Below are 20,629 nucleotides of genomic sequence, written 5' to 3'. Positions count from 1 at the left end.
TTTTCTGGGTTTGGATGCACATTAAGCTTTGTTTTTAAATAATAGAATTCTTTCAGTTGCTATATGCCAACAGTGTAACAGCCCACCTAAATCAGCAGTCTAACACCCCTCATAATTAACAGTATAATAGATATGTCATCCTAAGAGAAATCTGTATTGGGTGAAGAGGAGTGAGTCATAAAATAGTGGGAATAAGCAATCAACAGCGTACCGTATGTCCCCCATATTGTAAAGCATAACACCCCCTCACTATAAAGTAGTTCTTGATTTAGCATGTTGTTCAGGTCTCCTGTGATGTGAGCCTGGGCCTTATGTGCAAAGTAGAACCAGAAAGTACTCCTCACATTGTATCTCAGTACCATCAACACTCACCATGTACCCACAGTACACTTGACCCTCTGCAGCAGCGGCCCCCAACCTTTTTAGCACCAGTGACCAGTTTTGTGGAAAACATTTTTTCCATGGAATGTGGGGGGATCTAAGGTTTTAGGAGCACATTTATTGTGGGGGATGCAGATGGTCTCAGGAGGGGTGTGGAAGGAGGAGGAGGAGACCTGCAGAGGGTCTCAGGAGGTCGAGATGTGTGGGTCAGCGAAAGCGCTGTGAACAGGCACCACATAGCTCCCCAGAAGGCTGCCGCGAGGTCCCCAGCAACAATCTTCTACTTTGACTTAAGATATACTTGAATGCTGAACTCCAGTGAAATTTTGCAGTGAAATTCCCGCTCATTTTATCTAGGGGGATTAAAATATGGAGTAATATTTACCTTTTATTCCTCACTCCCCCAGCAGCTGGCATTGTTTTCAGCTGTCCTACTCTCTGGGGATGTGGCAGGCCCTCTCAGTTCTCATGCACAATGCAGGACCCCTGGTCCTGTGTTGCATATGATGACATTTGAGAGCTGCGACTGGTTGAGCAGTGCAGTGAAGCAGATTCGTAGGACTGGTGATATGGAGAGGAGTAAGACAGTGGTAGCGAGGAATGAGATGTCGCCTTTTTTTTTTTACCTGCTACTTGAAGTTGTGCTTTTAATACACACACAACTTTGGATGAGGATGTCACAAGCACACAAGGCACGACAAAAACACATGGGTCAGTGCGACGCTGAACCTGATGAAGGGGACCCTGTGTGGCCCCGAAAGTGCTTGATTTTCCGAGTGACCTATCGTTAAATTATGCTGAAATTCTGTACTGGCTGGAGGGTGTCCTACATTTATAAAATAAAAAAAAAACTGAGACCAAAGGTACACATTGTCTTTTAAATGTTGTTCTCGATTATCTAAACCCAAGAACAAAAATGTAATCTATTGCAGCTTACAAGTCCTTAGATGTGGTGGCTGCCTTAGTTTTATTTACAAAAGCTTTTTTCCCCTTGTTTTTTACCTGGTGATCCTGCCAGTAACACACTTCCTGTTCTTCATTCGCTGTACTCTTTATCTATGAAGCAGCAGCGTTGTCACCCTGGGACAGAGCTAAAAGACACCTCCCCCTGTCCTCTTCTTCAAAATCAAGGGGGAACATTTTCTGTAGAGAAGACAACTAGGAACAATGTTAACTTCATGTGCACCTGCTGCAGGTTTATTCATTCTCTGCTCACAACAAACATGACAGGATAAGCAGGTTTTTTTTTTTTTTTGCACATAACGAACAGAGATAACAAAATACTGCCAGTGGTATATTTAATGGAGCAAATAAAAGAAGGGTTTTTTTTCTGGGTTTGGATGCACATTAAGCTTTGTTTTTAAATAATAGAATTCTTTCAGTTGCTATATGCCAACAGTGTAACAGCCCACCTAAATCAGCAGTCTAACACCCCTCATAATTAACAGTATAATAGATATGTCATCCTAAGAGAAATCTGTATTGGGTGAAGAGGAGTGAGTCATAAAATAGTGGGAATAAGCAATCAACAGCGTACCGTATGTCCCCCATATTGTAAAGCATAACACCCCCTCACTATAAAGTAGTTCTTGATTTAGCATGTTGTTCAGGTCTCCTGTGATGTGAGCCTGGGCCTTATGTGCAAAGTAGAACCAGAAAGTACTCCTCACATTGTATCTCAGTACCATCAACACTCACCATGTACCCACAGTACACTTGACCCTCTGCAGCAGCGGCCCCCAACCTTTTTAGCACCAGTGACCAGTTTTGTGGAAAACATTTTTTCCATGGAATGTGGGGGGATCTAAGGTTTTAGGAGCACATTTATTGTGGGGGATGCAGATGGTCTCAGGAGGGGTGTGGAAGGAGGAGGAGGAGACCTGCAGAGGGTCTCAGGAGGTCGAGATGTGTGGGTCAGCGAAAGCGCTGTGAACAGGCACCACATAGCTCCCCAGAAGGCTGCCGCGAGGTCCCCAGCAACAATCTTCTACTTTGACTTAAGATATACTTGAATGCTGAACTCCAGTGAAATTTTGCAGTGAAATTCCCGCTCATTTTATCTAGGGGGATTAAAATATGGAGTAATATTTACCTTTTATTCCTCACTCCCCCAGCAGCTGGCATTGTTTTCAGCTGTCCTACTCTCTGGGGATGTGGCAGGCCCTCTCAGTTCTCATGCACAATGCAGGACCCCTGGTCCTGTGTTGCATATGATGACATTTGAGAGCTGCGACTGGTTGAGCAGTGCAGTGAAGCAGATTCGTAGGACTGGTGATATGGAGAGGAGTAAGACAGTGGTAGCGAGGAATGAGATGTCGCCTTTTTTTTTTTACCTGCTACTTGAAGTTGTGCTTTTAATACACACACAACTTTGGATGAGGATGTCACAAGCACACAAGGCACGACAAAAACACATGGGTCAGTGCGACGCTGAACCTGATGAAGGGGACCCTGTGTGGCCCCGAAAGTGCTTGATTTTCCGAGTGACCTATCGTTAAATAGATTTGCACGGACCCATCTGTTTTTGTCGTGCCTGGTGTGCTGGTGACATCCTCAAGTTGTTCTATGTGCGGCACCATCCGCTGTCATTTGGGGCACCCGTTTAACCTCTTTGGATTTTCCGGTAAGGAGTGCTACAGGACTTGTGACGTTAATATACACACACGTCTTCAGTTAATTGATGCGTCTGGTACTTTTTAAAAATCAAATAAGGTTTTATTGATTTTATTACAGCAATATAACAAGACATTTAACTAATGAATAAGGGAAGAAAACAAAGATGACCGCAAACAGTCAGCATAGGAAAACAATTCAGGAGTTTGAGATGAAGCGAGCTTAAGTACTCGGCTTACTCGGCTATGGTTATAACACTTGTATAACAAGATGAAAAACCAAAGTAGAGACAGCAAAAGACAATATATAATTGGTACCGCGTACTATGCCAATACAGTTGCATTCACATTCATGTGTTTGAAAAGGGAGGGTGAAAGAGGGCTATTGTGGAGTAGAGTCTGAAAATGTGTTAAACCATGTCGGCCAAGGGTGCCGTCTGGTACTTTTTTTTTTTTTATATTATATTCAGTGCTAATTATTTATTTTTCTCTATTGTCCTGGGCTAACCAGACAGCAGATTATTTGTTATTAGTATTTTAAACTATTTCCTGATTCATAGAGGAGGTGTTTTGATGGACTATTTATTTCAACTTTTCAATTTTTCTTTCCTCTTGTTTCAGGATGGGGCAATATTGGTGTTCCTCCCAGGCTGGGACAATATCAGCACCCTTAATGACTTGCTGATGTCACAAATTATGTTTAAATCTGGTAAGCTATTTAAATGTTGCCATTGCTGACCTCACCTGAAAATACTAGTAGCTTGGGGGCCTTGATGATCCAGTATTTTCATAGAGACTGGCCAAGAAAAAGTATGCAGATCCAGAATTCTGACTTGACACTGGCTACATATTTGTTCCAGTGCAGCAAATTAGGGATGTTCAGATACCAAGTACCATATTCGGTACAAGTACAGATACTTTTCCAGCTCCAAGATTAGACCAGAGAGATATGTAAAAGTTAGAAGGCAGCTGTCATTTCTAAGGAGCACACGGAGCTCCTGGGATTTGTGCACCCCTGTTTTAATGTATGATTATTTTTTTTATAAATAAATATAAGTGATGCACCGATACCATTTTTTCAAGCACACGTACTGATACCTGTCCCAAGTCCTCACAGATACAAGTACTGATACATTTTTGTTTATTGTCATGTGACAGTTTTTCTAAAACAGTACAGACTAATGATTTCAGGACAGTGGTGGAGCGCCAGAGCCAGGTCCCAGCTGCAACCCTGGTAGTTCTCGTGAAATTGCCAAGTATTGACACTGGTATCTGAATATCCCTTCAGCAAATCATAGTATTCATGTCGGAGATAATAAGACAGCTAAGATTTTCTAAAGGAGGTTTGCAATGAAGACCTTTTTTGTTTCTCTCATTACAGATTTTACTTTATCAGTTTAGCTGCATGCCTTTTATAATTAACCCAGTTTGACTAATGTCTTCAAAGGCATGCAAAATATAGTTTGAACTGCAGAGGGAGATCTGCATCTCAGGTGCAGGCAGTAATATGCAGGTAGCCTATACAAATCTACTTGTCTTCCAAGTTTTACCTAATGCTTCTTTTGTTGGTGTTAACTCAGATCTCTAAAATCTACCTTATTTGCAGATCGGTTTATTATTATCCCTCTGCATTCATTGATGCCAACTGTGAACCAAACACAGGTATGTTTAATTACTTATTTCACAAGAAACTTTGTGCTTTTTACATTGCTTCAGTTGCATCTTATTAGTGGCCCAGTTCTTAACATCGCAACACTCTGGATTCTGTCATATCATATCATGTCAAATCTACCTTTTTTCCCCGGACATCAGATTTCACATAGAGTTCTAAATTGTAACATTTCTTTTTAGAATAATGTATGTAGATCCATCTAGCAACGCAAACAACAATGTTCAGTGCTTAGTAACCTATGGAAGCCAATCACTGTTTTACTGATTTTGGTATAGAGGACAATAAAACACTGCAATTCCTCTGTCTCTTACTTTTATTGAAGACTCCTTCTCTAAGTAAGAAGCCAGTGTTTTGTTTCCTGTATACGAAGACTCAGGCTCTGTTCACACCTAGGCATATCGAATATGCGCATTTGTCGCACGTTCCGTGACGCGTGTTTGTCGCACATTTCGTGACGTGCGTTTTTACCGCGATTCGCGGTAAAAAAACGTGCGACAAACGTGTGTTTCCGAGGGCTACTTTGCTGTATCTCAATGGAAACGCACGACAAAAACGGCGCAAAGAAGCTCATGTACCTTTTCAGGCGTAGGCCGTTTTTGTAGCGCATTCAGACGTGCTGAAATACGGCAAGGTGTGAACCATACCCATAGAAAACAATGGGATTTTCATGTTTGAGCGTTTTGTAGAGCGTTGAACGCGCTACAAAACGTACAGGTGTGAACCAGGCCTCACATCTTCTTGTTAGACTATGTCCGTTTACAAGGAGAATATTTACAATGGGATATTACAGTTTTTTCTACCTAAATGTACTGGTCATAAATAGCATAGTGTAATCTGGTTGTTATGGGATCCTCTTTGTACTGAATAACCTGTGTTGACCACAAGCCATTATTCCTAAAAGGGTTGTGTTTGAAAAACATGTGTGGATTCACATTTAAATAAATTAAGTTACACTTTTAAAATGAAAGGTCATATTAGACCAGTTACTCAGTAGGCTTGTGTGCCGGCCTTTATTTTCTCATTGTTAATCCTTCCAATGTCTCTGTTTCCATATCTATATCTACCGAGAATAAAGGATCTGTGTAACATTTATTAATGTTTGATATTGCTTTGTTTTTTTTTCATCATGTTTAATGCATATGTCTATTTTTGTGACAAAGAGAATATAATAAGCTGTTTGTTACCCTTACTTAGGCCAGTAGCCCAAGAATTATGAAGAACATCCATTTCAAAAGTTAATGTGCAGAGGCTGCAGTTATTTTTAGCGTAGTATGTAAGAAGGCACCCAATTATGCCCCAAGATGTGTAGGCTTACCTGTTTAATCTCTTCCTGACTGTCGTTTTATTAGCCTGGTTAGGATGCCCACCTAAAGATAAATTGATATGCACATGTTTTCTATCTCTGTGTCTGCAGGCAACTTTATCAAAAGTACAATGACATTTTAACTGGTAGGACCATCTAAAAGCCCAGTAAAGTTTTCAAAGGACAGCAAAGGAAGGGGATAAGAGTAGTGTTATTTACAAACTTGCTGCATTTGGTTATATAAAAAGAGCAAAGGTGTTTTTAAGTGTGTTTTATTGTTCATGTATCGGGCAACTTTTTTTAAAGTTGCCTAAAAGTAAACTTTGTAGGACAAATTATTATTTAAACTTTTTGTCTCTTTCAGGTTTTCAAAACACCACCTCCTGGGGTTCGAAAGATTGTGATTGCCACCAACATTGCAGAGACAAGGTAAGGCTGTGCACAGGTAATTGGTAGATGATCTCTACAGAATGTGTTGTATTAAATTACAGTTTACAAAACATTTGGATATTACCTTATGCCTTTTGACTTCCTTCATTGACCAATTTTCTAAGGTGTTTTCAAGGTAAATTATTTTCAGAACGTTTGTTCGATTTTCTAATAGTTAAATTAAAATAGTTATTATCTAGATAGGCAGAGCCAGTTGTCACTCACGCAGCTGGGTGGATCCAGACATAATTGTCTGCATCTGTTCCGGCTGCGGCGTTTCAGTATACCGCGAGCTACAGCTCGCGGTATACGGAGCTTTGGGTGACGGAAGGACGCTAGTTTGTGTCCTCCCCGTTACCCTTAGGAGAACTATGGGGAAAAGCCCTAACCCCATAGTTCTCCTTTTAAGAAAAAAAAGATTGTGACAGGACCTCGGGATATGTGCACTGTTTTTATGACAGGCATATATGTTATCACCTGGTGTGTTCAGTGATAAACTTGTGTCTGTGACCAGCTACTCCTTAAGTATGTACATCCTGCTTAAATTTAAAGGGTATGTGTACTTTTATGAAAGTCACTGGTTTTAAAATCATATTTAAGTGCTTTTCTTTATGATGCTGGTTTGAGATGATGACTGCACCCACACACTTTCCTTGTCTCCAGTTGGGTGACCGCCTCTGTAACCAGTGAAAAGTAAAAAGTCAGACAGAGATTCTCTCAAATAAAGAGGTGGACGAGGGTCACATAATCAAAACCATAAATTAGCTGTAGGCCAGGCAGTCCTAAAACCTCTTTCACAGAATAATGCATTCAACTGCAGTATTCAGATTAAATTTCTATTAAATATCTTTGTACTTTTAAATATTTGGAAATACAGTATATATCGAGCATTTTGCTGCAAGAAATTTTATTTCAAGTGGAAATCTTTCTTATGGGGCTGCTTCAGGATAAGCTAAATCTATAAGCTTCAGGATAATTTTAAAGCTCTGCTCTGGGTACCAGAAAAAATACTTTTCCTGTGGGTAGACCCCTCACTGCAGAAGTTAAATGCTTGTTAAGTCTAGGGGTAGAATAATAAGATGTAATACTGGAGGTCACACTCTGATGTCACCAATTCTCCTGCTTTGTACTGACAATCCAGAGCGTTGGAGAGAACAGGTGAGTTCCGCAAGCCTGCTGGAGTGAGGAGTAATGCCAGTATTACAGCTTATTCCTCTACCCCTAGGTTTGACAAGCAACTAACCCTTGCAGTACAGGGAACCCCCACTGCAAAGGTTGTTTTGTTATTTTTAATCCCACACTTAAAGGATTTTGCAGGCATGTGATGTAGTGCATGATTAAACATTTATACCAAACAGGTGCTCCTCGTGATCAACAGAATAACATATGGGTTAAAATACATCCATTAAATCAAACAGAATCAGCCGTGTAGGAGGAATGAAAATTGGGTGAGAAAAAGCCATACCTTATTAACAAGCTGAGGTCGCTGAAGACATCAGCTAAAGTTCAGTTGAAAAAAAAAAAATCATTTTACACAATGGCAAGACTGCAACAAGACACAGTGGTCTCACACAGGCAGATATTATAGGGAAATGCAGACACACAAAGAAATGAGCAGCGTCCAATTCAGTCAGTTACCTAAATGTAGATGTGTGTACCAGGGTACCACTGGTTTCAATCTGGGGAAGTCTGGTCAGAAGTGGCCTTCATGTAAGACTTCTGGCTAAAAAGCTATATCTCTGAACGGTAGCACAAGGCTAAATGACTTGCCTATGCGCAATATCGCAAGTACTGCGTATACAAAATAATAGCAGTTGGTACTATGGACCATCAGTAGTAATATGAAATCTTTGGCTGTAAGAGAAGGCAGTGTGTTTGCCAAAGTTCCAGAGAGCAGTACAAGAACAAGTGTACGCAGGCAACAGTTGAGCACAGTAGAGGTTCCTTGCAGGTTGTGGGGCTGTATTTATGCACGCAGAGTTGGGAATTTCGGTCAGAATTAATTGTCTCCTCAATGCTGAAAAGTGCAAGCAGATGCGTATCCATCATTCAGTACAGTCAGGGAGGCATCTGATCAGTGCCAAATTCATTTTGTAGCAGGAAAGTGATGCCAAACATACACCAAAAGTTATAAAGAACTATCTTTGGAAAAGAATAAGGTGCTCTGGAATTGATGGGCACCCACAGAGCCCTGACCTCATCATTAATTCTGTCTGATATTACAAGAAGTGACAAAAGGAACTAAAACCGCCTAGAATCGATCCCTAAAAGAAGGTTTGTTCTCCTACATTGTTTGGAACAACCTACCTTCTGAGTTCTCAAAAAAAAAAAAAAAACTGTGAATGTATACTGAGTAGAATTGATGCTGGTTGTGCACATTGTGGGTTGTTAATACATAATACTATTCACTGCATTATTTTTAAAGCATCATCACTTTACTGCATTTTTTCACAAGTGCCTAAAGCTTTTTCACAGTTCTGTATATTTCAAAAACTGTTACTGATTACTATGCTATTTACCTTTTATGATGTGTAGTTGAATGGAAAATTTCTACCTGGGAAGACTGGAGGGCAAAGCGAATTTTAAAAAGCATCCTGGAAACATCCCACCCTGCACCAAGTTACCAGTCCTTAGATATTGGGGCTGCATTAGTTTTCTTTCTTCGGGCCTTCGGTTTTATCTGGTGATCCAGCCAGTAAAACACAGAGTGACAAAGCCCACGAACTGCACTGTATCTGTGGAGTAGTGGCGTTTTTACCCAAGGGCAGAACTACAGGACAACTCCCCTCTCCTCTTCTCTATAACTTTGGGGGATATTTTGTTCCCAGCAAGGACAGCCGGTAAAAATGCCTACTCATAAGCGTGCACCATAGGAAAGTAACACATGAATTTATCTTCTCACAAGGGTTCTGGCAGGATATGGTAAATTGAACAGATAAGACAAATTGCTTTCAATATACAGTTTTATAATTTAATGGATCAAAAGGTAGTAAAGAAGAGACATTCATTGTTGGGCACTTAAACTTTAGCGTTTGTTGGTTTTTAATAGGCAAAAAAGTTTTGGTCTACTGTGATAGAACAAACTCTACCGAACAGACAAATAAGGCAAATAAAAATAATATATAAATATTTTCGAGACTTCAGTGAGAGTTTCCCATCTTTATTTTTATTGGTTGTGATAGAGGAAAAAGTAATAAAAATGTCTCTTGTGTTTTCGTCTTAGTATCACAATAGATGATGTTGTGCACGTGATAGATGGTGGCAAAATAAAGGAAACCAATTACGACACTCAGAATAACATCAGCACCATGACGGTAGAATGGGTTAGCCATGCTAATGCCAAGCAGAGGAAAGGTCGTGCTGGCAGGTAAGCAAGTGTGGAGTTTGATGTTATGGTCCCCCAGCTAGCTATATAGAAACCACATACAGTGCTGAAATATGTCTTGAAGTAACAAATTACATTTACTTTATTACATTTTTATTTGATTTTCTGACAGAGTAAAGCCAGGTTGTTGCTATCATCTATACAACAGCCTGAGGGATATGCTGCTAGATGATTACCAGCTGCCAGAAATTGTAAGGACACCTCTGGAGGAACTTTGCCTGCAGATTAAGGTTTGTACATGTTCTACACGTTCCTTTGTCACTTTGTGCTAAGGTTAGTGCTATTGATCATTCTGTATTATGTTTCCTGTGCAGATTTTAAAGCTTGGAGGCATTGGTTTCTTCCTAGGAAAGCTGATGGATCCACCATCAGAGAAGGCAGTGTGCCTGGCTATAAACCATCTAATTGAGCTGGTAGGTACAAACATATGTGTGAAAATGCAAATGGGTCCCGCAGTCCGTTATTGGCGTCAAGTATGCGTATATGTATCCATTCTGCAAGGTTCTTTTAGCAATCGCATTGTTTTGGGAAATCTGGAAAAATCATAACAGTAATTGAATAAAAAATAGAGCCATATACATTAACAACACAATAAAAATGATAACCAATGCCATGTGTTGTCCTTCTATAGAACAACATGAATGCATGTTTTATTTGTTTTATCTATAAACATGAAATGCTTTATGTAAATTGATTTAGTAACAGACATTTAAATCATTATGGTTTTAATGCATGTGTTGGAGTAACTGAATGTCATAAGGTTTATTTATATGGACTCTTCTGCTTCAATAGTCTTAGGACTCACAGGTCTGACAACTTGGTAGAAATGCTAATCTGTTCCATTTCTTTACAGAATGCTCTCAATAAACGTGAGGAACTGACTCCCCTGGGCTTTCACTTGGCACGGTTACCAGTTGAACCGCACATTGGCAAGATGATTCTCTTTGGAGCATTGTTTGGTTGTTTGGATCCTGTCTTAACAATTGCAGCATGTCTCAGCTTTAAAGACCCATTTGTTATTCCTTTGGTAAGTCGCTAGTGTGCCTTTAGTAAAATGTGTGGTATTTAATATTGTTATACACTAGACTCCATCTTTTCTTCAGTGAGTTTTCAAGGCAGGTGCTTTATCTGACTTGTGCAAAGTTGATGAAGGTTAATGAAAGTGGTAAACTTTAGACTTTTTTTTTTTTAATGCATATGTTGGAGTGGGGATACCTAACAGCTTGAAGCTCTCCCTCACTTAGACACGTATCAACATAAAAAATGTTCTCCTACTGTGTCTCGCCTTAACAAGGCGACTACCATACCCATTGAAGACGATACTGCTTTTAGAGACCCAAACCATAAGTGGCTGACACTTTCCAGAACTATGTTCTCCTTGGCTGATCCTGCCTTCCATCCATGTTTGGCTGTAATTATGCTTTGCAAGACCCATGTCTGATTGGTCAATATCCCTTCAAAGGGATCTAACTGCTGCTGCCATTTACCCTCAAATAATTCAGCACATGGAACCTTAGCTGTGATGGCCTGTTAGAAGCCTCCCAGCTTATTTCCTGTATTAGTCTTCTCAGTACATATGTTCAGGGCAGGGGTGGGCAACTCCAGTCTTCCAGCTGTTGTGGAACTTCAGGACCCACGAGGCATTGCAAGACTGACAGTTGCAGGCATGACTCCCAGATGCCGAGGCATGTTGTTTTGTAGTTAAAGCACGGCTGGAGTTGCCTCTCCTTTGTTTTCAGCTCAACCTCTGCTTTAACATAATGACCCCCCAAGGGTGGTTCCCCATCCAGCCACAAGGTCTGGCACCCCTACTTCTAAAACTTCTAAACTTGGGGGATATGTGTTGGTCTTTGCAGCTGCCTGGATGAGCTTCTACAGCAATTATGTTACATATTTTATTGTTTTATTCAGATTTTACATTGTATTGTATGATGATGTGTATATATATAATGTATATATATATATATACTGTAATCCCCGGCGTATAAGACGGGTTTTGAGACCTTAAAACATCCCCCGAAGATCGCATACGGAAGGATACGGTATACTGTATGTAGCTTCGGCTACATACAGTATACCGCGCTGAGCCAATCACGGCAGGCTTTGTATTAATTAATTTTATTTTTATTTTTGCTTTTTAAGGGAAAGGAAAAAGTAGCAGATGCGAGAAGGAAAGAATTGTCCAAAAATACGAAGAGTGACCACTTGACTGTTCTGAATGCTTTCTTGGTGAGCAGTGATGCGCTTATTTATTTTTTATTTATTTTGTATATGCTTTGTAGTTTACATTTGGCTCTTAATAGAGAGGTTTTGGAAAAGAATCATTCTTGAGAGATAATGCTTCACATTCATGTAAGTTTTATTTTACTTCAAACTGTAAGTAAAAGTAAAATTGTAACTGATGAAGTCTTTTGTCCTTCTGAAGAGGTCTACCCGAAACCTCAATCACAGACAAGTAAGCTGTCCAGACTTTTGTAAGATGTGTGCTTTATTACTGAATTTCCGTTAGAGGGAAGTCGATCGATACAATACTAGGGCCCAGAAAATTGCGGAAAAGCTCTAAAGTAGCTCCGGCTACTACAGTGTTTTATAGGATTCCTGTGGCCCTTCCAGGTATAAAATATGTATACTTACAGTGGGCCAAGCTGGACCAATGTTAATATACATAAATCTTTATGCCTGGAGTTCAGCTTAAAAAAAAAAAGCGACGGCTATGAATTAATTTGTATTATGCCATAGGAAAGATTTTCCTTTTTTGTGGTAATTGTCTTTAATTACTCTTGTGTGCTAAAATGTCACAATTTGCAATTGAGTCTGTTGATCTTTCATTATGTCAGTTCTCTGTAATTATCCACATGTAATGAGGATCATTAATTTTACTGAAATATGCTTAAATTAATGTTTTTGCTCCCTTTAATAGGGATGGGAGGAGTCAAGGCGAAGTGGTCAAAGAGCAGAGAGGGAATACTGCTGGGATAACTTTCTGTCTTCTAATACACTTAAGGTATAATCTTTTATACACATTATTTGTAATTGATTCAGTTGCACCTTTCAACTGTACACCCCTACAATGTAAAACAACTTTTTCCATATCTGTCGGTCTTTTTTCTTTTAGATGTTAAGTGACATGAAAGGGCAGTTTACTGAGCACCTCCTTGGAACAGGCTTTGTCAGCAGCAGGAGTCCAAAGCATTCCAAAGCCAATATCAATTCAGGTGAGCAAGAATCTCAGATAATCTGCCCAATGTTACTTTTATCTTTTACATTTGCAGTAAGTTGTATTGTTTTGTAGATAATGAAAAGCTCATCAAGGCCGTGATCTGTGCTGGACTGTATCCAAAAGTGGCTAAGATTCGCCCCAGCTTCAGTAAAAAAAGGCAAATGTAAGTAATAGAATTTTCCAACACTTGGCATCTTAAGGAAGATAGACTAATGAAGGGGTTGAGACCTGAATAGTTTATTCAACAGTAGGTCGTAAAGTGACATGGTTACCATGCTCAGCACAGCAGCATACAGATCCTGGAAGATCGTTTTAAAAATACAATCTAACATTGAGCCAAGCTGGACCAATGCAAGGATACATACAAGTGACATTCAGGACCCGAAAGATCGCTGTGGAGCACAGTGGTAGCTGCAGCCACTACAGTGTTTTATAGGTTGCCCATACCAGATATTTATACATACATCGGATGAAACTGGATTATTGTAAACATTATAAATATTTATACCTGGAATTCTGGGGGGGAGGAGCTACCCTTGTAGTTTGGCCACCCTACACTGCAGGGGTTAACTGCTCACTTATCTCTAGGGGTATTGTGTAAAGGACTTGTTTACCTGATCCCAGAAGTCGGCACTCCTCTCTCCTCTCTTCTCTCTCTCTCTCTCCCTCTCTCTCCCCCCATATCTTCATACACTGGCCTGTGGACTGTCACAGCATCCTCGCATGTAATGCAAGGCTATGGGCCCAGCGGTAGAAGTGATGACATCACCAGCAGCCGCAGTGGGGCAGGGATCAGAGAAGTAAAAGTTCCTTACAGAATACACCTAGACAAAAATGAGCAGTTAAGTCTTGCAGTGTGGGGGTAGCCCCACTGCAAAACTATTTTTTTTTCCCTTTGGAGATTGTTCTTTTAAGCTTGTCTGTAATGCCCCATATAACATATAGTCCGTTTCAAAATGTCATTCTCCAGGTGGCAGGTCTGGTTGCTATGAAGCAATACAGACTGTCCTAATCGAAGACACTTTGATATATGACGTTCATTGATGCAGCAACACTAGGACTTCTTCAGCCATAGATTTTCAACCAGCCACCTTCTCTCTTGCTTTTCCAGAAGTGTGTCTTGCTTTTAAAAAAGTTAATTCTAACAATTTAATCTTTTCTGCTTACTAGCAGTAGATATATGCAAAAAAACGGAGGGTTTAGAAACCCTCTAATGTCTCATGACAGGTAGGTTGTAAGGCAATTGCATACCAGGAAATTCTTCAACCTGTGGCTTCTGACATTTTACTGCTTGAGAATCCAGTTGTGTGGATTAGACCGTTGCACTAGCACTCTGATTTGAGATTATAATGGAGTGTTTGTTATCATGAGAACATTATTAAAATAATAATATGGTGTTTTTTCATTAGGGTAAAAGTTTATACCAAACCAGATGGTAAAGTCTGCATTCATCCGAAGTCTGTTAATGTGGATGAAGCTGAGTTTCACTACTCCTGGCTGGTCTACCACCTGAAGATGAAAACCAGTAGTGTACGTATCTCCTCCTGATTCCTTTAGACTCTGTTTACCTAGTTAGAGTGCAGAAATTGTGTGCGAGTTAAGGAGCTAGGATGTACCACATACATTTTGAAAACCTTCCCACCAGGCATATGCCCACAAGTCACCTGGGACCCACCATTGGTTTGGCACTTGAGGAGAGTAGTGGGGATGCTGTCTGGTGTAATAGGGTCAGTCTTTAGGAAACTGCAAACTTAAATAGATACAGTGAAGGGAGTTGATCAAAACTCTAGAAGATGTCCATTGCAACTTATCTTTCATTTTTAAAGCTTAACTGAACAGACTGAAGAGAGACGCCGATTGGTTACATTGAGCATCTGCTCTAGTTTTCATAAATCCCCCCCTCTATTGTATTTAGTACCTGACTGGACCAATGAATTACAATGTATCTGTTCTTTTTTTTTTTACACAGGAGTTGCGGATGCAAACCTGAAAATAGAAAATATGTGTCATTTTTTTTTCAATGATTGACACCCTGATGTATGTAACAAACTCTGTTTAAAGTAAAACGGTTACTTAAAAAAGCACTGCAGTGTAGACATTAAGCAATTCTTGCAGATGCCTTCAGTTACTTTCATTTCCCTCTGCCATGTCCAAAATTGACTGTCTTAAAGGCCCGTTCACACCATCCAGTGTGTTCAGGGCACAGTTCCGTGGCATTAACGCACTAGATTGCATATTCAAAGCCTCCCCACATTCTGGGATGGGAGGAAGCGTGGTGGTGCCATTTATGTCAATGGCAGACTATCATAAGCACCAGAATGCATGGTACAGCAATGCCCTGCGTTCCGGTGGGGTGCGATGGCAGAAAAATAGTGACTGCACGATTTTTTTTTTTTTTTTATAGCACCAGAATGCAGGGCATTGCTTAAGCACACGTTTTGTTGCGGGCAATCCGGTGCGTTCAGGGCACGGAACTGTGCCCTGAACGCACTGGATGGTGTGAACAAGCCCTAAATGAGCAAAGGTTTAGTACCTGCTGTCATTTTGGCAACTGATGTGAGATGCTGGTTGTGTAACAGGGTGAATGCTTGTTAAACTGTAAATTAAAATGGATACATTGTACTTTTTACCAGTCAGGACCAATGAAGTGTTTCTCTTTTTTTCCCTCGGCAATAGCGAAATGTAGACTGTCCTAAATGGGCAAAGCTTTGGCACTTCCTGATAGTGACAGAGTTTGATTTTCTCCTGCCTTTTTCACACACATTCCTATTGACCAAGAAGGAGGCAGCCCATCAAAGGAATTTGGGGTTTGGGGGCGTAGGCTAGGAGGAAGGGATCATTTTATTTGTAAATATATACACACTTATGTTTACCTTCTAAAATATATATATATTCAAAGTTTAAATAATTTTTGAAAGACATTACCCCTGGAAAAAAAAAAAACTATGCATGTCCCAAAAAAATCTGTCATTACTGTACCACAAATGCCTCTGGAGCTTTACTAGGTATCACATAAACCTTATCTGTTCTTTGATGGAAGTCCTATTATCCTTTACAACTGCTAATTGTGTTATGTCAATCACTACAGATTTACCTGTATGACTGTACAGAGGTCTCTCCATATTCACTACTTTTCTTTGGAGGAGATATTTCCATCCAGAAGGACCAAGGGCAGGACACCATTGCTGTGGATGAATGGATTGTCTTCCAGTCGCCTGCTCGGATTGCCCACCTGGTCAAGGTAATGCTACAACAATAACTGCTTTATAATACAGACCCTTAAACTATACTAAATGCTTCCCATTCTACTGATGTAGTAGAAAGTTCACAACCATCGTTCATGTTCCTCTTCTCTATTTCCCTAATTATATACAAAATCCTCCTTTCACCCTTGGGAATTTTAGTTCTAATTTTATAATAAGCACTTAAAATGGATCTGAACCCAAACACCAGAAGCTTAAAAATTTGTTATTTCAAAAAAGTTTTCAGTCTCTTTTTAATATGCACCTTCATTCATTTAATGCCATGTTGATCCAGCCATAGAGATCCTTGTTCAGGCCCCCCTTCTTAGGCAGGCACAACTGTCTCACAATTATACTCCTGCGTTGTCACCACGTCATGCATAGGGCCCTGCCAGCATACATTACATGAGCATGGTCCAATTGATCCTGATCGATGTGCAGCCGAAAATGGAACAATTTAATGTAGGCAGGAAGTGGCTAAAAGAGACTAGAGGGGATCAGCGTTACTTTTCCTACTATCCTCTCATAAGCAAGAACCAAGATAACTTGTACAACCTGCTTTCATTTCTAAGAGGATTAGAGGTCATCAAGGAGTTTATGGCCCAGTATTATTTTTATTATTCAGGATTTATATAGCGCCAACAGTTTGCGCAGTGCTTTACAATATAAGGAAGACATTACAATCACAAGACAAGATGGTAAGGAGGGCCCTGCCCCTGAGGGCTTGCAATCTAAAAGACAAAGCCATAGTCCTAGTGCATTTCTAAAGGTGATAGAACTTTTTGGTCATGGACTAATTTTATATCCAGTGGGAGTACCCCAAAGCAAATTAATGGGTTAACAAGATCCAAAAACGTAGCGCTAATATCTTCCAGCTGCTGGTTCCACACCGGTCCTCCTTCCTCGCGCATTGATTTTTTAAAAATATAAGAAAACCAAGTTCTTGCTTGCAATTACAAATGTGCTTCACAAATAATAGGATTTTGTTCTTAACATAAAATCCTTTTCTCTGGTACATTGAGGGCCACAGCTCTGAAGAATTCTGAAACGTAGGGTCAGTTTCGCTTAGTGTCCTCGTCAGAATGGTTGTCTCCTTCACTTCTCCTTAATTAACTTACTTTATTTTGTTTCTTCCTTGAAGATTCTAATACCGAGAGATGCTACCGTGTTTCCCTGAAAATAAGACACTGTCTTATATTTTTTTGGGCTCAAAAAACACACTAGGTCTTATTTTCGGGGTAGGTCTTATTTTTTTTAATGTGCAACAATCCAAAGTTAATGCAAATCCAAATTAAATAATCCAAAATGGCAAAGTTAAGAATAGGATGCTTAGGGCAATCAGGGGTGCCACACCTTTCCAAGAGCAATTTGGTAACTATAGATTCCTCACAGGCGGAGTGCATTTGGTATCACTTCGCCTGTGACAGACCCGGCGCTCTAGAGGAAGCATCGGCTTGTGGGGCTCTGCTCCCTCTGCTGCCGCCTCGCTTCCTCTAGCGCTGGCTTCGTTGGCACGATGATTCTCTGCCACGGCTCTTCAAGTCCCCCCTTATGCCACCATCGGCCCTGGGAATGGTCACAACTAGGTCTTATTTTCGGGGTAGGTCTTATATTTTAGCAATTTGCAAAAATAGTACTAGGTCTTATTTTCGGGGGAAACGGGGTAGTTGAATCATTGCGGAAAGTATTAATCCTGTGAGTCCTTTTTAAATTAATAGGATTCTGCAGTGATTTCTTTTTCTGCGGTTTCTATATGGATTTGCATGGCCTGAGCGTGTCTGCAAGGTTTTTCCAATCCGTCCTATTTTTGATCTTCTTGATCGGTGGCTTTAACAGTCTGGCTGTTGAAACCCAAGTGTTGAAAGGCAAAAGAATTTCGGACTCTGTTATTCTGACTATGCATAAGGCTCATAGGTTTTCTACTTGTAAGATATATCACTGTACGTGGTAGGTTTATTTCACTGGTGTAAGTCCTTTACTACTATAAAAGATTAGACATCTGCCATGTTGGTCTTCTTTTTTTCAACATCCTCTTGCTTCTAATTCCTTTTGTTCAGGGAGTTACTTGTGAAGCTCCTCCTGTTAGGTCTCCTTTTCTTTCCTTTTGTCTTTCTTGTGACCATTATCTCTTTGGAAAGATTTCTGAGTTTTCTGCTTTGACTTGTAGAGAACCCTGTTTGGTTCTTCATAGGGGCAAGGTTTGTTTGAGACCACAGGTTTCCTTTTTAACCAAGATAGTCTCCGCCTTTCATTTAAATGAAGATATTTATTTACCTTTGCCTTGTCCAGCTCTTGTTCATCCTCATGACATTTCTCTTAGTCTTTTTGGATGTACCGTGGGGTTTTAGAGTTCATCTCTCAGCCACAGCTTTCTTTTAACATTTGCACTCTCTCTTAGGAAACATTGTTCAGTTTCTAGATCCACTATTTCTAAGTGGATTTATCAGCTGCTACTTTTGAACTTTCCTACGTCTCAGAATTCTTCAGAGCTGTGTCCCTCTATGGACTATAGAGAAAAAGGGATTTTGTTCTTACCTTAAAATCCCACAGAGTCCTTTTGAGGGACACAACTCCCTCCCCTCCTTTCCTTATATGCTGCTTGCTACAACTGGCAGGTGTAAGATGGGAGAGGTTCTGTCCTTAAAGTGGTATGTTTTTAATTTGTTTGCCTGGTGTCCATTTCATCTAGAGGTATCGGCATAACCCCCGCGTGCCAGAATTTTTAAGAGCTGTGTCCCTCAATGTACTCAGAGTAACGGATTTTATGGTAACGACAACATTCTATTTTACATATTGTTTGTAAAGAGTGTTTTGTGAGTACCAGTTTTCATTATTTTTAATAAAGAATTTATAAAGTTACCACACAATGCTTGTGCTTCTTGTTCTATGGTACATTTTTCTTTTACATAGAAAAAAATATAAACTTCAGTGGTTCCAAATATCACCAAATGAAAACTCTATTTGTCTCAAAAAAAAAAAGTTAAATGTATTTGAGCACAGTGTTTCAAGGTTTATTGGCAGCCAAACTATCACAGCACTGAAATAGAAAAATGACCTGGTAGTGTATGGCTATATACAAGCTAGTACTGAAATGCGTAAATGCCTTTTAATGTATACAAATACTGTGAAATAAACCCTTTGACCCCATATACAAATAACTAATTTTAAGAAAAGGTTAACCAATATTCATGTTATGCAACAGAGGGACAGCACATTAAGAAAGCGTCCCATAGTGTTGTGTAATATGGCTGTTTTATGTGGAATCTAACGTTTGTGTTGGAAGTGTGCCTTTTTCCCCCACTGTTGTTGAATAACCTACCATCTGTAAAGCTGGCCATACACCTTTCAATTATCAGCAGATTTCCTATGGTCAGATGGATAAGGTGCAACAGATTCCTCCATCTACACTTAACTGTGTGGATGGAGTAACCTCCACCTGGGCCAATCTGTTGCACTTTTTCCATCTGACCACAGAAAATCTGCAGATAATTGTAAGGTGTATGGGCACCTTTAGAAAGGTAGCAACCATCCAATGTGCTTTATTGTTCACCGCATGGAAAGCTGTGCAAAATGTCATATTTAGGGTTAAAGCCATGAAGGCCCCAGGAATGCTTTTAGAAGACAGGATACATCCTTCCAGAATGTTACTGGTCATATGTTGTATTTACTGTGTGTTTTGTATTGTAGGATTTGAAGACAGAGCTTGATTCCCTTTTGCAAGATAAGATAGAAAGTCCTGAACCGGTGGATTGGAGTGAAACTAAATCCAGAGACTGCGCTGTTCTCTCCGCTATCATTGATCTAATAACTACACAAGAGAATGGGGAGGCCAAGAATTTTGCACCTCGAGCGCAGCAGAATACCCGACCTTGTGCAACTAATTTGCAGTTTTATCAAACAAGCACATGATAAAGTAATTGCTGTTCAATGGCAAAATGCTATCTGCCACTAGAGGGACCTTTTAAGCTATTGCACTGATGCAGGAGAACTGTGACAAATGAAACTTGTACATTGAGGTGCTGGACCATTGATGATCTGCAAATGGCTTTCCATGTTTTATACATGGCTATGAAAGGGTATTACTGTGCTCAACAGTATGTGGGACTGTAATTCAAGCACCTGCAGAAATATATTATTCAGATGTTGAATAGAAGCTGGCCTTGCAGGTTTATGAATTCCTTTCACCTGAAAAAGTGAAATGTTTTGTTTCTTGTTTGTATAGTAGTTGTAAGCCTTATAGAATGACTGTTCTGAGCCTTGGCATGTTCATGGGGTCACTTTACAGCCAGTGCATTATTTATGTTTAGATGAAATGTATTGCCTCACTTGCTGTGTGCTGAAGTGCAGGGTGGCCAAAGAATGTGTGTGTATGTGTTATATATATA

The 20,629-nt window shown here is 40.0% G+C and overlaps 1 protein-coding gene across 1 annotated transcript in view; it reads left to right on the top strand.

Moving 5' to 3' along the window:
* DHX36 (DEAH-box helicase 36) overlaps positions 1–20,454 on the top strand; it is a 40,144-nt gene extending 19,690 nt beyond the window's left edge. The window contains exons 12-25 of the mRNA XM_018571178.1: positions 3,615–3,702; positions 4,600–4,655; positions 6,333–6,397; positions 9,621–9,764; positions 9,895–10,012; positions 10,097–10,195; positions 10,636–10,809; positions 11,925–12,011; positions 12,703–12,786; positions 12,898–12,997; positions 13,075–13,165; positions 14,412–14,532; positions 16,091–16,243; positions 19,932–20,454. Coding sequence (XP_018426680.1) covers positions 3,615–3,702; positions 4,600–4,655; positions 6,333–6,397; positions 9,621–9,764; positions 9,895–10,012; positions 10,097–10,195; positions 10,636–10,809; positions 11,925–12,011; positions 12,703–12,786; positions 12,898–12,997; positions 13,075–13,165; positions 14,412–14,532; positions 16,091–16,243; positions 19,932–20,153 — 1,602 coding nt within the window. The 3' untranslated portion in view covers positions 20,154–20,454. The remainder of the gene's footprint in view (positions 1–3,614; positions 3,703–4,599; positions 4,656–6,332; positions 6,398–9,620; positions 9,765–9,894; positions 10,013–10,096; positions 10,196–10,635; positions 10,810–11,924; positions 12,012–12,702; positions 12,787–12,897; positions 12,998–13,074; positions 13,166–14,411; positions 14,533–16,090; positions 16,244–19,931) is intronic.
* The last annotated feature ends 175 nt before the right edge of the window (positions 20,455–20,629 follow it).

This window comes from Nanorana parkeri, unplaced genomic scaffold, assembly GCF_000935625.1.
Source record: "Nanorana parkeri isolate BGI_ZX_2015 unplaced genomic scaffold, ASM93562v1 scaffold1692, whole genome shotgun sequence".
Classification (NCBI taxonomy): domain Eukaryota; kingdom Metazoa; phylum Chordata; class Amphibia; order Anura; family Dicroglossidae; genus Nanorana; species Nanorana parkeri.
This window is presented reverse-complemented; position numbering and strand designations above follow the sequence as displayed.